Source organism: Phragmites australis, chromosome 2 (assembly GCF_958298935.1).
Source record: "Phragmites australis chromosome 2, lpPhrAust1.1, whole genome shotgun sequence".
In the NCBI taxonomy this organism is placed as follows: Eukaryota; Viridiplantae; Streptophyta; class Magnoliopsida; order Poales; family Poaceae; genus Phragmites; species Phragmites australis.
This window is the reverse complement of record NC_084922.1, coordinates 15,637,604-15,655,872: the sequence shown is the minus strand read 5'-3', so window position 1 is coordinate 15,655,872 and position 18,269 is coordinate 15,637,604. Positions and strand designations below refer to the sequence as shown.

Genomic DNA, 18,269 nt, shown 5'->3' with positions numbered 1-18,269 from the left:
GAACACCCACCATATGATGGTAGTTATGGTCGTCTACCCATGTGACGATTTGGTGTCGCATAAGGCAATGGTACGGGAAGTGAATATGTTGGCAATAATGTATGAAACGTCATTTGTGTAGGGAGTTACACAAGCACCGTTCACACAAAATTTTTATCTTCTCACGCGAAGGGTGATGATTGGTGGGCCATTATGTGCAGGCCTATGATGATGGTGATTTTTTATGCTTGTGGGGAGTGATGCACTAGAGAAAGAAACGTGTAGATATGGATCGAGTATGCATTATTCCTATCTCTCTTTTTGCACACATTTACATATAGTGGGCCTTAAGGCGCCCGATCGCATTCATATTGTTTATCCATTCCCTTTCATTCTAAATTCCTTTTTGTTATCTTCCTTGTCAAGATCTTGTCATCACTAGCCTTGTAATTTACGACAGGAGGAGGACCCATGGCAATTCGGGTGATCTTCTTGAGGGTTCCAAAGAGAATAATCCTGTGCCGCCTCCACCGTCGAGCATGGCAGATGTGCTAATGCAGATCGAGCAGAACCACCAAGTGCATACCACTTTGCTCGAGGCTCTGATGCACAACACGACCCCTCAAGGAAGAGGAGGAGCCAGGCGTCGTGATGACTATTCGGACTTCCTCCGTACTAGTCCTCCCACATTCACGCACGCTGAGGATCCTGTCGACACGGACCATTGGCTGTGCACCATCGAGAAAAATCTCTCTCTTCTTCGATGTGAGGACCACGAGAAGACCCTCTTTGCTGCACATGAACTCCAAAGCACGACTGGTGCGTGGTGGATGAACTATCTCGACATGCACACCGCCGATCACCGCATCTCATGGGTGGAGTTCTGCCAAGCCTTCCACGATTATAATATCCCTAAGGGGATAATGGATATCAAGCGGCGGGAATTTCTGAACCTCAAGCAAGGAGGCAAGTCGGCCATAGAATATGTGCAAGTGTACCGATGCTCGGAAGCAAGATCGCTTTGTAAATGGTCTCTTCACCAAGACACAAGACTGTTTATCCGCTCAAAAGTTTGCTGACTTCAATAAGTTGGTGAGCACCTCTCTCACCATCGAGCACAAGTTGAAGAACCATCAAGAGGAGAAGAGGCGTAAGAGGGTCTCATCATCTTGTGTAGGTGGGAGCTATCAGCGTCAGTGAATGATGAATCAATTCCCTCTTTCTTTCATGTCGACACCGTCTGCTCCACGTCCTATGTGGGTGGTGCAACGTTCATACTCCTCATTGCCAGGCCAAACTCCAAGGCCTGCGGGGTCACAAGGAAGTGCGACTGGTGGTTCCAGCGGCCCATGCTACAATTGTGGGCATGTCAGGCACTTTGCACGAGAGTGTCATTTTTCAAAGATGGGAGCCATGGCGACTGCTCCAAGGCCGCTTAGCAAGCATCCAAGGCTACGCAAGTTCCCAAGCTTGGCCGGGTGAACCACATCATCGCCGAAGGGGCTCAGGAGGATGACAGTGTGCTTGTTGGTATGGTACTCGTAAATTCCCACCCTGCATTTACACTTTTTGATTCCGGAGCATCTAATTCATTCATTAAGGAGGGTTACGTCTTACATCACCATATGGTCACCAAGACTCTACCTTCTTCATATCATATTGATGCATCCGCTACCAAGTTGCAAACCAATTAAGTCATTCCTTTGGCCAAGATCCTCATTGAAGAAGTTTCATTTTCTGCGAACTTGATCATTCTTGATACTAGGGGAGTGGATGTCATCTTAGGAATGAATTGGTTGACCAAATATGGTGCTTTCATCTTAGGAATGAATTGGTTGACCAAATATGGTGCTTTCATTGATTCCGCTTGGAGGAACATCTCTTAAAAATTCGACCGGTGTCTGGATCCCCCTCCAGTTGGGAGAGGGTGGTCCCCAAGTGGTGTGCGAGTACCCGGATGTTTTTCCTGAAAAATTACCAGGGATGCCGCCCAACCGAGATATTGAATTTGTCATTGAACTTGCACCCGAAATGGCCCCAGTGTCTAAAAGACCCTATCGTATGCCTCCGAATGAGTTAATAGAATTGAAGAAACAATTGAATGAATTACTTGAGAAGGGTTTCATTTGTCCGAGCTGCTCACCTTGGGATGCCAAGCTATCTTCGTCAAGAAGAAGGATAATACCTTGAGCATGTGTGTTGATTATAGTCCCCTAAATAATGTCACCATTAAAAATAAATATCCCCTTCCCTGCATTGACATCTTGTTTGATCAATTGACCGATGCTTGTTTCTTTTCCAAGATTGATCTGAGGTTGGGTTATCACCAAATAAAGATCCGATTGGAGGACATTCCTAAAATAGCCTTCTCTACCCGCTATGGACTCTATGAGTATACTGTTATGTCCTTCGGCCTAACCAATGCACCGACCTACTTCATGTATTTAATGAACATTGTGTTCATGGAGGAGTTGGATTCTTTCATCATAATCTTCATCGATGATATCCTCGTTTATTCCAAGACTAGAAGAACATGCCTACATCTCTGAATCATTCTTGAAAGACTCCCTGGACATCGTGTCTATGCTAAGTTTAGCAAGTGCGAATTATGGCTCAAGGAAGTTGTCTTCCTCGGTCATGTCCTTTCTGAAAATGGTGTCGTTATCAACCCAAGCAAGGTTCAAGACGTGCTCAATTGGAGGCAATGGCAGAACATCACCGACATCTGGAGTTTTTTTGGACTTGTGGGATACTATCATCGGTTCATAGAGAACTTCTCTAAAATTACCAAGCCTAAGACCGAACTCTTGCAGAAGGGAGTAAAGTTTGCTTGGTTCGAGGCTTGTGAACAAGCCTTCCAAACTTTGAAGAATCTTCTCACCACTGCTCCCATCATTTGTCAACAAGATTTGGGCAAGAGTTTCGATATTTATTGTGATGCTTCCCGTATAGGCCTCGGTTGTGTTCCCATACAAGAGGTCCGAGTCATCGCCCATGCTTCTCGCCAATTGAAGTGACATGAGGGAAATTATCTAACTCATGATTTAGAGCTTGCCACTGTTGTGCATGCTCTAAAAATATGGCGCCACTACCTCCTTAGAAATATTTGCAATATCTATACCGATCACAAGAGTCTCAAGTATATCTTCACCCAAGCTGACCTCAACATGAGGCAAAGAAGATGGCTTGAATTGATCAAGAACTATGAATTGGAGGTTCATTATTATCCCGACAAGGTGAACGTCGTTGCTAATGCCTGAGCCTAAAGGCTCGGTGCAATTGTCTTATTGTGAAGCCTAGAAATGCCACACTCTGTGATGAATTTTGGAGACTTGGACTCAATATAGTATTGGAGGGATTTCTTGCAGATCTTGAGGTCAAATCCACCCTCCTTGATCAAATCAAGGAATCACAAAAGAATGACAAGGGTATGGCCCGAATTTGTGACACGATGAAGGAAGCCAAAGCTATGGACTTTTCAGTGGATAATCAAGACATCTTATGGTTTAGAAAGCAACTTGTGGTCCCTAAGTCCACGAGTTAAGGAAGAAGATTTTGGATGAAGCTCATGACTCCTTATTGTCTATTCACCCCGGGAGCACCAAAATGTATCAAGACCTCAAGGAAATATTTTGGTGGACTCACATAAAGTGGGAGATCACTTGGTATGTGGCTGAGTGTGACGTTTGCCGGAGAGTGAAAGCCAAGCATCTCAAGCTGGCTAGAGCGCTCCAACCTTTACCAATTCCATCTTGGAAGTGGGAAGACATCGGTTTCATTACCGGGCTACCTAAGACCACTCGAGGGTATGACTTGATTTGGATCATTGTGGACCTGTTGACCAAATCATCTCATTTCCTTCCCGTCAGAACCACATTTTCTGTCAAGTAGTATGCAGAGCTTTACCTCGCTCGAATCATTTTTCTTCATGGTATTCCTACTAAGATCATCTCGGACCGTGGGCCTATCTTTGTCTCTCATTTCTGGAAGAGCCTTCATGAAGCTATAGGGACTAAACTTTTCCATAGCACCACCGCATACCATCCTCGGACCGATGGTCAAATGGAGAGAGTAAATCAAATCCTTGAAGACATGTTAAGAGCTTGTGCTCTCAGCTATGGGAAGAGGTGGGAAATATTCTTGCCATTTGCAGAATTCTCCTACAACAATAGTTTCCAATCAACTATCAAGATATCCCCATTCAAAGCACTCTATGGAAGGAGATACTGAACCCTGTTGAATTGGTCCGAATCCGGTGAAAGAGCCTTTCTGAGCCCGGATTTGGTCAAAGAAGAAGAAGATCATGTCCTAGCCATTCGCAAGAACCTTCTCACAGCTCAATCTCATCAGAAAAGCTATGTCGACCATCGTCGATGTGAGCTTATGTTCAAAATTGGAGATTTCGTCTATCTCAAGGTCTCTCCCCTCCGAGGAACTCAATGTTTCCAAATAAAAGGAAAGTTGGCACAACGTTATGTTGGCCCTTTCCAAATTATTTCCCTACATGGTGAGGTGGCCTATAAACTGGAGCTATCTCCATCTCTCTCCGTTGTGCACAATGTCTTCCATGTCTCACAATTGAAGAAGTGACTCTATGTTCTAACCGAAGTTGTGATAGTGGGTGACAAGACCTTCAGCCCAACCTTTCTTATTGCGAACATCCAATTCACATTATTGATGAAACCGAACGGAAGACATGATGCAATGCTTTCAAATTTCTCAAGGTGCAATGGAGTAATCACTCTGAAGAAGAAGCAACATGAGAACGTGAAGATCAACTTTGTGCCGACTATCCTGAGTTTTTCTCTAATGTATGAGTGTTGCATTAGTTTCCAATTCTCATAGCATGGTGTCTTGATGTAATCCTCATCATTTCTTCACCATGCAAATCATGAAGTTCCTAGTTCACCTTACTCTCCCCTAAGCTCACTTGAATCTCGGGATGAGATTCTTTTAAGCGGGGAGGTTTGTCACATCCCAATTTCCGTAATCACGTAAGCATAATCATGCATCATGAGCATCATAAGCATCAATTTTAATTGTTAAGCATGGGTAAGTGCTTGTTATTTCTAATGGGTGTTTAAACAAATTTCTTTGAGTTATGAAAATACCTGATGTTAAGAGTTTTATTTAATTTAACCTCCGCTTATGTGTTGTAGATGAATCTAATTAATAAGGTTTCATCTCATTCTGTAATCACGTCACAAAAATTCCTGGAATTTTTGGAGCTTAAATCTTTTCGTTTGGACTAATAGAAAGGAGAGAGAAGAAATAGAACTTCTGCTGAAATACATGTCTCTCTTGCAAATGGGACCCACTGGCCGGCCCCACACCTCACCCCTCCCTCTCTTGGGCACCAGTAGCCCCACCCCCATCTCACTCACTCACACTCTCTCTTTCACTCCAAACAGGCCAGCACAAGGAACAGAGCTACTGCTCCCCTTTCGTCTCTCAAACTCTCTCATTATCCTCCAAATCTTCTCTTCAAGAGCAAGGATTCAAGGTATGCATGTTATACCACCGCATTCCTCACTTCTCTAGCTCTCCATCCATCCAAAAAATTTCTCACTTGCATGAAGGTTTGCAACTCATTTTTGTCACCATTTTGTTCTGAAATTTCAACAGCACCTTGTCTTCCCTTCTCTAAGCTTTTCCTTTGATTCTTGCCCAAATTGACGGCCACAAACCTTAGGAAAGCACCTTGGCTAAGTCTCCTAGGTTTTCCATGTGAAAATGCACGAATTAGTTGGCATTTGGATAGGATTTGTGGGCTGCAATTGAGGAATGGCGAAGTAGCATCATGTTCTTGAGGCATTAGAGATAGAAGGAATGTTTGGATGAGTAGAGATAATGATTTAGGTTGGTAGAGTAGATAAATTAGGTTTAAAATCCATGTTTTAGTGTCTATACATGCTTATGTGGGTTAGACTTAAATATGCAAGTCGAATCGGTCGAAGAATCATCGAAAAACTTGCGTTCCGCAGGAATCCGGAGACTCCGGGTCACAACCCAAAGGTTCCGAGTGATCCTAACCAAACATACCCAAGGAACCCCACCCAGAGTTTCACCCGGATACTACGGAACATGGAGGGTCCGAGTACAACCCGGAGGTTCAGGGTGATCCTAACCAAACATACCCGAGGACCCTCACTTGGAGGTTCACCCTGATACTCCAGAACCCGGAGGGTCTGAGTTTAACCCGAAGGTTCCGGGTCCTAACCAAAAATATGTGAGGACCTCCACCCGGAGGTTCACCCGAAGACTCCGGAACCCGGAGAGTCTGAGTTCAACCCGGAGCATCCGGATGCGTTTTTTTTCCGTTTACTTTGCTAATAACTTGTAAATTTCATAATTAAGTCATACGAACTCTAAATATTATGAAACTAGTTGTGTTAGATTTGTATGAGTATAACTACATGTTAAAAATGTTAGAACTCAAGAAAATACTTTTTATAATTAATTAATTAATTAATTAAATGCGTTTCAGCATAATTAAATCACGTTTAATTAATACCATGTCCTAAAATTACGAAACCACTTGGAAAATTCATGTTTTGATTAGTGTTATCTAGGAAAAATATACTTTGGTGAAATTAATATTTATGTTAAAGTTCATTTAATCTTGATATCTAGTTTAGTCACGGTCCTTTTTGGATAGCCCTTAAATAAATCATTTATACCATGAGCCTATGTGCTTCAATTCGAGTGTTTCTTGCTGCATTATGTTCAATACCTAGTACCACATCCCTATTAAAATTTTGTAGCATTTTCATAGTATCTCTTTCATGCTCATCATTGCATGTATTCTTCTTAGTGAACAAAGGACCTGAGGGCAATGCTGGCGTGATCGAGGGTGATCTGGAAGTTATTTCCCTTGCTTGTGAAGTTGATAAAAAAAATGCAAGCATCTAAGCATTTTCATACCATTACTTTGGACATATATTATGTCAATTGATAAGTTATGCTTTATGTATGTTTGCATGTCAATGAGTCTTATGTTGGGTTTTGGGTTAGATCCTATTTGTTGCATTACCCTCCCTTGACATTGTTTATCGCTTGATCTTTTGTAACCTGGGCTGTTCATGTCACATAATGGTATAACTTAAAAAGAATGTGTTATGGTTAGCATGGCATATGTCCATGATAGAAGTTGAGCGGTGGTTCGGCCATCGTTCGTGAGCTTAGAGCTTACTTTATATCAAAAGATAATGATGATGGAGGATGGTGTAAGTTAGTGAGGATGAGATGAGATTCGGGCGGGCAATAGGGATGGCTCGACAAGGGAGTCTCTGATGCTATAAGCCCACTTGAATCGATTAAGCATCGCCCGTTGTTGCAGTTGGCTTTAGCACTTGTTCGTACTTACCACATATTCGTATATGGGACAGATGAGCCAAATACCTTATGTAGCTGTGATCTTTTGGCGTGCTAGTCTCGGGTGTTGTCAACATAATAGGCTTGGAAGGCGTATCTAGTTTGGTAGTTATAGATGACCCCTGCATGCCGAGACACATGTTCAAATGGTTGGGACTTATTTGGGAAATGTTGACACGAGTATCCTCTTGTGTGGACCTGTGTGATCACGCAAGCCATATGGTCCTCAAGTCGTGTGGGTAATGGAGTACCCTTACAGTGTGTAAGACAATTCAAATTATCACGCTCTCGGTTATGAGCATGCTTCTGTCCATTTGCATCAATTGTAGAGTTCCGGTTGTGGTTGTGATGGTATGTTGGGAAATGTATGGTGATGTTGTTAAAGTTTTGATATGGTTCAAGGGTCATAATTATGGTATGGTAATGATCTCAGGATAGAAGGTTGTTTATAGTTAGGTGTAGATTCTTATACTTGAGTCGAAATTGCTCTTGCATATGAAATTCACTTAACCTTGTGACCGAGTCCTTGCTAATTATCCAAATTGCATTCTCCTTGGAGTTGGGCTATTTATAACTGCCCATTGTGAATTAAGTCTTGCGAGTATCTTCGTACTCACGTGCTTTATTTTCTTTTCAGGTGAGGAAGGTTTAGTCTTTGGCTACTTTACGTTCGCCGATGTTGACGACAGGCAGGAGTAGTGCCATTCTACCCGTGTGTTGTTATTTTGGGGTGGCGCCTTAGGGAAAATGGCGCTACCCATCTTTTGTTGCCATGTAACTTATTATGTTGCGTATCTGCTCTAGCAAATGTTCGAGTTATGTATTTTATTGTAATGTTTAATATACTTAAAGACTTATAACTTAATTTAATTACTCGCTCTTTATTATGTCTTATGATGATGTGTTTTTTGTAAAGGCGTTTGTTCCGATCATGGAAGTAAACACATGACGGGACTACCAAGGTGATATTTTGGTTAATCGTGTAGTCATGATTACAAAAATGATCAAATTTATGATTAATTAGAATATTATCTGAACGGTTCCTCATAGATTGTGTACTACGTTTGCAGTGGATTGGACCACAAGGCCAACAGATGCCGCAATCGTAAGGGCAAAGAGCCGACACCTGAGCAACAGAAGACAACCAAAGTCCAAGTACATATGGCAATTGCAATAGGCGATGATATCGACAAAGGCAACTCCACTAGTGGGTATGTATCTATGACCTTTATGACAAAATTACCAGTAAGTTGGTGGGTTGATATAGGTGCTACAAGGCATATTTGTGCGATATAGACATGTTTTGCTTCTCTTTAGGGTGCAGATGGTGGATCTGTACTGATGGAGAATGGGGTCTCGGTAGCAGTATGTGGAGTAGGACAAGTGAGCCTGAAGCTGACTTCCGATAAGACTCTTGTCCTGAAGTACGTGCTGTTTGTGCCTGCCATGACCTGCAATCTACTCAACAGATCAATGTTGTGCCAGCAAGGAATAAAGTTAGTCTTCGAGTCAAATAAAGTAGTGATGATAAGGTGTGGGTCGTTTGTAGGAAAAGACTATGATTGCGGAGGCATGTTCCACATTTCTATTCTTGATAGTTCCGTAAATATTTTTTATTCTTCATATTCTAATAAGAACATTGATATTTGGCATTCTCGTCTTTGTCATGTTAATAATGGAGCAATAGTGTGCTCAAGCAAGATGGATCTTATTCCCTCATATAATTATGACAAGAGCCATAAGTGTGAGGTGTGTGTGCAAGCTAAGTAGCCCCGCAAACTGTTTTACTCAGTTGAGGGGAGAAGCACCATGCCACTTGAGCTGATCCATCCTGACCTTTGTGAGATGAATGGAATATTAACAAAGGGTGGTAAAAGATACTTCTTTACTCTTATAGATGATGCTACTAGGTTCTACTATATCTATTTGCTTAGAACAAAAGATGAAGCATTAGAATATTTTATGATCTATAACGCCGAGGTGGAAAACCAACTGGGAAGATAATAAAGAGACTGAGGTCTAACAGAGGTGGGGAATATATTCCTAGGGATTTCTCTGAGTTCTGTGAAGAAAGTGGCATAATCTATGAGTTTACGCCACCATACTCACCATAGGCCAATGGAGTAGCCAAGAGAAAGAACCAAACGATTTGTGACTTGGTTAACGTCCTATTACAAAGTTCTGGTATGGCTAACTTATGGTGGAGTGAGGTTGTTCTCACAGTTAACTATGTCTTGAATAGGGTCGCTCCTTGGAACCGTGAGGCAACCCCTTATGAAGGATGGAATGGGAGAAAACCAAATCTGCCTTTTCTTTGCACCTGAGGTTGTTTAGCCAAAGTACATGTTCCCCAGCAAGAAAAGGAAATTAGGACCAAAACCTGTCGATTGTGTCTTTCTAGGGTATGCACACTAGAGTACCGCCTATAGATTCCTAGTGGTCCATTTTGAGGTCTCATACATTACCGTCAATTCGTAATAGAGTATTGAAATGCGACATTCTTTGAGCACATCTTTCCTATGCGAGGGAAGGAGGCTGACATCCATGATCTTTTAGTTGATGATCCTACTCCTCAGAGTGTCAGTGACACAGTTCCTAAATTGGAACTTAGGAGGAGTAAGAGACAAAGAATTGGAAAATCACTGGGAGATGACTTTATCACCTTTATCCTAGATGATGAACCACGGAACTTTTCAGAGGCATACACTTCTTCATCACGGAGTACTAGAAGGAAGCTGTCTATAGTGAGATGAATTCGATCATCACTAATGGAACCTAGGAGTTAGCAGACCTCCCAATTGGCTGCAAGCCAGTCGGCAGCAAATGGTACTATAGAAAAGTACAAGGTCTGATTGGTGACTAAGGGTTTTACGCAAAAAGAAGGTGAAGACTATTTTGATATGTATTCTCCTGTTGCCAGATTGCCAACTATCTGCGTGCTCTTAGCACTAGCAGCTTTGCATAATCTCCTTGTACACCAGATGGATGTTAAGACTGCTTTTCTTAGTTGGATGAGGAGATTTATATGCAACAGCCAGATGGATTTGTGGTAATAGGACAGGAGAGTAAAGTATTCAAGCTAATCAAATCCTTATATGGTTTCAAAAGGCCCCTAAGTAGTGGCATGAAAAGTTTTATACTACACTGACCTCGGTCAGTTTCTATGTAAATGAAGCCGATAAGTGCGTGTATTATCATTTTGGTGAGGGGCGATGTGTCATTCTATGTTTGTATGGTGGATGACATATTACTGTTTGGATGGATTTGGAAATGATAGACCAGACCAAGTCTTTCCTATCTCAGAACTTTGACATGAAGGATCTGACAGAGGTTGATGTCCTTTTTAAATATTAAGCTATTAAAGGGAGAGAATGAGATAACTTTAAATCAACCCCATTATGTGGATAAGATGCTTACACGTTTTGGTATGATAGACTGTAAACATGTCACCACACCCTATGATCCAAATGCTAAGCTAAAGAAAAATGTAGGCTATGGGAAAGACTAGTTAAAATATTTAAAGATGATAGGTTCCCTCATGTACCTGGCCAGTGCAACTAGGCTTGACATCTCATATGTAGTATGTAGGTTGAGTCATTATACATCCAACGCAGGAGATGATCATTGGATAGCACTGGAGAGGATACTTAAGTATCTAAAGGGACAAAGAACCTAGGGATTCATTATTCTAGCCATCCTAAACTCATAAAAGGATTCACTGATTTCAACTGGATCAGTGACTCGGATGATATGAAGGCTACGAGTGGATATGTTTTTACTTTTGTAGGCAGAGCTGTGTCTTGGAGGTTATCTAAACATACCATCCTTACTCGCTCCACGATGGAGGCTGAGCTAGTGGCGCTAGACTCAGCAGCCGTAGAGGCAGAATGGATCCAAGAGCTCTTTTCTTACCTGCCGATATTGGATAAGCCAATTTTGAATGTTCTCACCTACTGTAAGAACCAAACCATTCTGGTTAAGGTGAACAATATGAAAGACAATATGAAGACTTCGAGGCATATAAGATGACGACTCAAGTCGCTTAGGCATGCAGTAGAGACGGGTATAATCGTTGTGGATTATATTCAGTCTGAAAGGAATCTTGCAGATCCTTTTACAAAAGGAATGGCTAGAAAAGTCATTCAGGTAGCATTAGGAGGAATGGAATTACCCACTAATAAGACATCCAGAAGAATTCACCTATGTGAGTGTGATTGTACGGTCGCAATCATAGAGAAGTCGATTACTTGTCTAGGTGGCACTCATGAATTAAGGTACATGGACATGACCGTAAAGTCTAACCTGAGAGCTAAGGCAAAAGTAGTCTCGTACAGGGCGTTGTATATGAGGAGGTTCTCCCACCAAGGCCGTGGATTAAGGTTTAGTCCTCCTCGTCCTGTGTGAGCCAATTTATATGCAACTAGGTATTTGTTCCAACCCGAAAGGTACAATTTACTCAAATCTTGTATATATAACTGATTAAATCCAACATTAAAATTTGGTGGGGGTTGTTGTTATTTATACGAATTTTTAATATTTTTCCTGGGCTTTTCTTTTTAGCTGGGCTTGTAACCCATTTGCTTTGGCGGGCCCAAGCCCATGCGTTGAAGCACAAATGGGCATCGGCTCTGCTAGGTCAAGGCAGCAGAGAGGATGCATGTGCTTGGGAAGAGATGGGGCTGGCGGCGGCCAGTGGTGAGGCGGCGACGCAACCACCTCTGATTCCCTCGAGGTCGTGGGCTGGATGGCATCGTTGCTGTCTCTATATGGGTGGCGGCTCCTCCCAGGAAGATAGTAGAGAGAAAAACACGATTATCCCTTTCCTCCCTCACTGCTTTCCACTTCGATTTGGTTGATATCTTTGATTTGGAGTTGAGTGGATCTCAGGCTCCGGTCTTGGTGCTTCGGTGCTTGAAGAGGTTGAGTGGGTGGAGCTCCTTTGTTGGTGCTTCTCGGAGCTATACACATCGAGGCTCGCCCGCACGCACCGACGTGGTGCGGTGACGCTTTGTATCTCCGCCTTCCTCGCCGACGGCAACGGCGGTGGATAGGATTTCTAGGACAGCAGCATGAGTGTCGTGCCTTGCCTCGGTTCTCAGTGCATTTGAGTAACTTGCTTTGTGAGTATTTTCCCTCTTTTGTTCTGGACAGCACAAGATCAAATACAGCTTGCTTGCTTGATGATGATGAGCATGTATGTTGAGATTGGGCATGTTTCTAAGTATACTAACATAGGCCTGTAATTTCTTTGGTTCTGTGATAGAAGTGCTAGCACCTGGAGGTTGCTTGGTGTGTTTTCGGTTCTATTCCTATACACCGAGAAATCATGTTGGTTTGGTTATCCAGTGCTACACATGTTAGATTGATCCATGTACATGTGCGGTTATGAGGTCAAAGCCTGCTTGCTAACATATTTGATACTTGATAAATTGATGTGTTAGCTTCTCTATACTGCCCGTTTGCAATTTGATATTCAGTTTTGACTCTATTTCGGCAATAGCTTATTTCTTCTATTCAAAGTTGAATACTTTGTTTTGACATAGCAGCCATGTACATGATGATGATTTAAACACTTGAGAACTCGATGAGGTTTTATTTACTAGCTGAAATCTTAGGAACATTACCCAATCTATGATGTATTCACTAGACAATTAGGGAATAGAAACAGTTTTGAGGCTAATTGTTATACAATATCTAAAAGCACTTTTATACAAATTCTGTTCCTGCTGTCCAGTACTCTGTGTACATGATGATAGATACAGTCTTTCATGGCTTACTGTCTTTTTATCTCAAGCTCATGTGTAGTGGATACTCTTGGATTTTGATATGTGATTTAATATCCATACTCTTATTATCACATTATGTACAACAATATTCACTCTGATTTTGCGGGATTCAATCACAACACCTAAAAAGATTCCAGGCTCAATTGTTCACACTGAGCAGAAAACTCATGAAAAGACGACTCCATTCATATCAAGTTGTCCGCTGTTATGAGGCGCCAGTACTCGAGAAGATAAAATATGTTAACCGCTTTCTATGGCAAAAATTCTCAGAATGCCATAAACTCAATAAACTTGTACGAAAACAACATTACTTGCAGCATTCAGCTTTCCAGGTTGATATATAAGCCCATACACTGAGCTGTATTGGAAAATTAAGATCTGTAGTCACAAGGTTTTCCATCTCTCCATCCAAATGTAAACTATTTCGCTACGGACTAAATCGAAGTAAGCAGAGAGGAAAATAACTGGAATTTGCAAAAGGGTACTCGTATTACGAGTACTCAAGGGAAACCCCAATATTAGTTCTACCGCCACTTAACTCTCATTATCACTCCTAATCTTCCGATGTCTTTTTGCCTATATCCGAAAGGTGACAATGGAGCCCATCATTGCCTTAGGAAGAGAATGCTGAAAGAACATTCTTCTTGATGATGAATTCATCAGCCTTTGAGGAGCTGATGGACTGCAACACAGAAGGAAAATACGAATATGAGCTATCTGTTGTGCACCATGATGAATATGTTAACAGAAACTTGGCAAGTGAGGTATAGTAGTTTTCGACCTTCTCCAACATGCGTTGAAGCCTCTCGGTTTCCTTCTTAGTATAGTCACTGCCTTTCTCCAGGATCTTCTTTGCGATGGTTACATAGACCTTTCCATGCCTGATTCAAGTGCGTAAAAAAAGAAATACAACTTATAGAACTGATAATATTATTACAATATCCCAAAAATAAGATAATCTAAATTGCTTAAACAAATAAGTAAATAACTGAGCCGAGAGTTTACTTTGCTGCAGCACCACTGAGCTTAGATACCTCCTCTTCCATATTGGAGAGGACTTCCTTCTTCTTGTCGCTGGCAGCATCAAGGAACTCCTTTGCCAGGGCATCCAGACTAGATACACGGCCAGCCTAGAATAACAAACAAAGCATACTCAGAATTAGTATTATACCAGAACTGACATGTGTGTCATGCAGTATTATGTATGCAACCAACCTCCGAAGTGAGTTGACCCTTGGTATCACGGCTGGTGCCACACTTCTCATTGATGAACTTGACAAAGCCACCCAAGTCCCGGCCACCATCGTAATCTTCACCAGCTTTGTTTCCCTTTGGAAAGAACTTCAATGTAGGAAATCCAGTAACTCCATACCTTAAAGTGGTAGCATAAGTTAAAAACAAATTTGAACACTACATAGCATTTAGCACAGTAAGTCAAGGCAATGGTGTTATGTTTTGTATAGCATACAAATAGCAGTTGTATGCATCACAGGGGAACTATAGCATGGCCCAGCACACGATCATATAAATAGGGAAAACAAAATACAGACAAGACATATCAGAGGGTAAGTTAGAGACATACTTCTCAGCCAAGTCTCTATGTTTGTCAGCATCAAGGTTAGCAATCACGACCCCCTCATCCAACATGAAAACAGAAGCCAGCTTCTCATAAGTCTGAAACGAGTATAAGAATATGATTAGACATGTCAAGAGACAATGAAGATAGCTAAGGCTTACAAAAGTAAAATAGCATATGTAGGATTAATTCAAGCTAAGAGCCATCTACCAACCGGAGCAAGACTCTTGCAGTGACCACACCTATACAAAAAATAAGTACCCGATCAATTAGATTTATTGTGCAAAGATCACGGATTCATGGTGCAAAAGATACTGGAGAAGCAAGAAAAACAAAACCTAGTAACCTACCATGGGGCATAGAACTCAACAAGGACATCTTTTGATTCATCAAGGACAACTGAATCAAAAGTCTCAGGGGTGAGCACAACAATGCTGGAAGGAATGGTCGCCAGCTTTACATTGGTGCCTGAAAGCCAGAACACTCATGATTTTAGACATAGTTTAACTAGCTAATTCCAAAAACTCCAATGTACTATTCTTAATTTTTAAATGATGAGTGCCACATAGATCAGCAAAAGAAATTGCTTGGTAAAACAACAAGAGAAATAGCATTATTGACATGACATTATGAATATAAGTGTCCTACCTCCTTCACTATTAACAAATTCCGCAAGGGCTTCTGCAGTGCGTTGTCCTTCAAACCTAAATGGTCACAGAAAATTTTATCGTGATTCCTGGAATATGGGAAACAGAGGACATTGCCAAGTTTATAGTCACGTTGCCTCACTTTTTGGGTTCCAATGATCCTTTGGGAAACCACTGGATTGTTGGATACCCAGATACTCCATATTTGCTGCACACACTCTTGTGCTCATCACAATCAACCTATAATTAGAAATTGGAGTTGAAGATGAGCATATCCTTATCAAACAAAATGAAATTGGAGAAGCAATAAATTCTTATGAGTGTACATGTGCCAAATCCTATCAATATCTTATCCATCCTTTGTGGCATGGGAATAAAAAAGAAAGATTATCTAAGCAATGCTCGGATATGTAGCAAGAAAACTAATTTGACTTTGGGAAATGCTTTGCGTACAACCATTCGAGAACAACTTGAGTACAACCATGCATTTACACCATCTGATGCATTTAACTTTTGAGGTATAGAATTGCAAACCTTCGCGATCAAGACAGATTTAGCTTTCTTAAAACTTGCACCAAGCCTTTCATACTCAGGGGCCAGCTTCTTGCAGTGACCACACCTGAACAAAATAGACAGATGATTACAATCTGATATGCCTCGAAACGCCGAACTGCTGACACAGTGAAATGCTTACATTAAATTATAGTTCTGAGTTACTAAATTGTCGGAGATGCTACTGAAGAATGCAAAACTATCGGTTTAAGAGCACTCTGCTACTTGTACAGTTACAAACTTACAGTACGAAATCCACTAAAATCTTACACCAAAAACACATGAATGCATGCCGAAAAGAAAGATCCCACCAATTTCCCGTAACCAATCCCACCCCAGACAAGCGAAGATCGTGAACCCGATCTAAAATATTACACACGAGAAACAACTGACGAACCTACAGGATCAACAAGACAACTCAATTCAAGCGCATCCGCATCCCCACGTAGTCGAGTGGATCAAAATTTTCAATTGGGGAGAAACTTCATCGCAACCCATCCAATTCATAGCAGAGATCCAGACATAGTGACAACAGCGCTGCTTCCAGCGAATCCCAGAAGGAACAAAACGGACTCAATCAGGCGCGCAAAGATCCAAAACTCAGTGACCCACTCCTACTCAACCACGGACCCGATCCGAACCGATCCAGCTAAACTACGCATCGATCCGGCGAGAAACAAAGAGGGCGAGTGCGAACCAGGGCGCGTAGAACTCGACGAGCGCGCCGCGGTCCTGGCCGACCTCCTTCTCGAAGGTGGACTCCGTGAGGCTCACCACCTCATCGTGGCCGTTGGCGGCGGCCGGGGAGACGGCGACGCCAGCTGCGGCGAGGAGGAAGAGGAGGGCCAGGGTCCCGCGGGAGATCTGGGAGATCGCCATGGCTGGGTCTCGTGTGGGAAGCTCTCGAGTCCCGAGGTTTTAGGCGAAGCGAAGTCTCCTCCCCTCCTGCCCCACTCCATTTTAAATCAGAAATATCCTTCCAAAAATAAATTAGAAATACGCCTCTTTTATTTTATTTTATTTTTTCCTTTCCGATTTAGAGTAAGATCGGCTACTGCAACCAACTACAGCTCCACCTAGTTCTATGGAATGGATTCTTTTCTCTCCTACTTTAAAAGTATCAAAATAGTTTAAAAACAGCAAAAGAGTCATGTATGGGACTCACGAGTTTCTCATCCACCTCATTCCCCTCTCTCATATAACAGTCACACCGTTAGTAGGCCCCTGCGCAATCCTCGCCACCCCTTCCTTGCCTCCTCCCCGCTAGACCCGTTGTCGTTGCCTTCTCTTCCGCCGTGCCACCTATCCAGACCACTGTCGCGTCTCTAACGATTGCCGCCATCCACGAACGAGCCACTCCCGCTACCGCGTCTTCGATCGAAGCACTGGGGTCGGGAATGTCACGAACTAATTGCTAAATCAAAGCAAAAGTGAATTGATGCGAAGAATCTGTGGAATTTCTAGGCAAAACGATGAACTGGGTAAACTCTACCCGCCCAGATCAGGATCGAGTTCTTACAATGGCGTCACGTCCTCATCCTTTCTCCGCCCCCCCCCCCCCCCCCCACCAGTTATATCCGCTAGATCGGGATTACATTAGTTCACTAAGACGCTAATTAAAAGAGTTTAACTAAGCTAAACAAGTTTAACCGAAAGAAGAAGTAGTTATTCGGCATAATAACAGACAACAACTACGCTAAGCAAGAATAACGTGAGCCGTCGCTTGTGACTTGATGGACCGGTATCGAGAGATCTCAGTCGTTAGAGTCTTCAGTCACGACAATACCCCCTCCTCGAAACAGTGCTTGCCCTCAAGCGTGTCCTCCATCTTGAGCACTGAATCCGCATTTTTAGCTCCAGCTTCACTTTCCTGTGCCAAGGATTTGCTGATAAAAGTGTGGAAATGTTGATTTTATGAAAGACTTAACTTCCCAGGAAGTTTCTTCCGGAGGAAAATTAGGCCATTGCATAAGCCACTGCATGAGCCATATAGAGCCTAAAAGGGTGTGCATTTGATTGATAAGTGATAATTTGTGTTGTACCACCACTTTGCCAAAGGTAGCTAAAAATACCATCTCCTCGGTTTGGTAAAGGTCATACATCTTAAATATGTTTCTAAGCACGGATTCACCCTTTCAGTCTGTCCATCGCTTTGAGGGTGATATGCTCAACTGAATTTGAGTGATACTTTGAAAGATTTCAACAAAGCTTGCCATAATGCAGTTGTAAAAATTCTGTCCCTTCCTGTAACAATGGTTGTTGGCAACCCAAGAAGCTTAACCACTTGATCCAGGAATGTTTGAGCTACTCCAGCAACATCAATTGGATTGGATAGGGGAATAAAGTGTGAGTATT

General features: G+C 42.3%; 1 protein-coding gene across 1 annotated transcript; it reads right to left on the bottom strand.

Annotated features, from left to right (window-relative positions):
* Nucleotides 1-13,450: 13,450 nt before the first annotated feature.
* On the bottom strand, nt 13,451-16,862 carry LOC133900925 (protein disulfide isomerase-like 2-2). Its single transcript, XM_062342229.1, has 11 exons — nt 16,612-16,862; nt 15,897-15,981; nt 15,505-15,602; nt 15,364-15,419; nt 15,066-15,183; nt 14,930-14,957; nt 14,722-14,813; nt 14,355-14,511; nt 14,145-14,269; nt 13,921-14,020; nt 13,451-13,821 (listed from the first exon to the last, which is right to left on the bottom strand). Exons 1-11 carry the CDS (start codon nt 16,791-16,793, stop codon nt 13,753-13,755), a joined length of 1,110 nt encoding a protein of 369 aa, XP_062198213.1. The 5' UTR covers nt 16,794-16,862; the 3' UTR covers nt 13,451-13,752.
* Between the last annotated feature and the right edge of the window lie 1,407 nt (nt 16,863-18,269).

Excerpts from the sequence above, each read along its gene's own strand:
- LOC133900925 (XM_062342229.1), bottom strand. The coding sequence starts at position 16,793 with ATGGCGATCTCCCAGATCTCCCGCGGGACCCTGGCCCTCCTCTTCCTC. Across the intron at positions 15,982-16,611 it reads GTCGAGTTCTACGCGCCCTG|GTGTGGTCACTGCAAGAAGC; the intron begins GTTCGCACTCGC and ends TATTTTGTTCAG. Across the intron at positions 15,420-15,504 it reads GGATCATTGGAACCCAAAAA|GTTTGAAGGACAACGCACTG; the intron begins GTGAGGCAACGT and ends GTGACCATTTAG.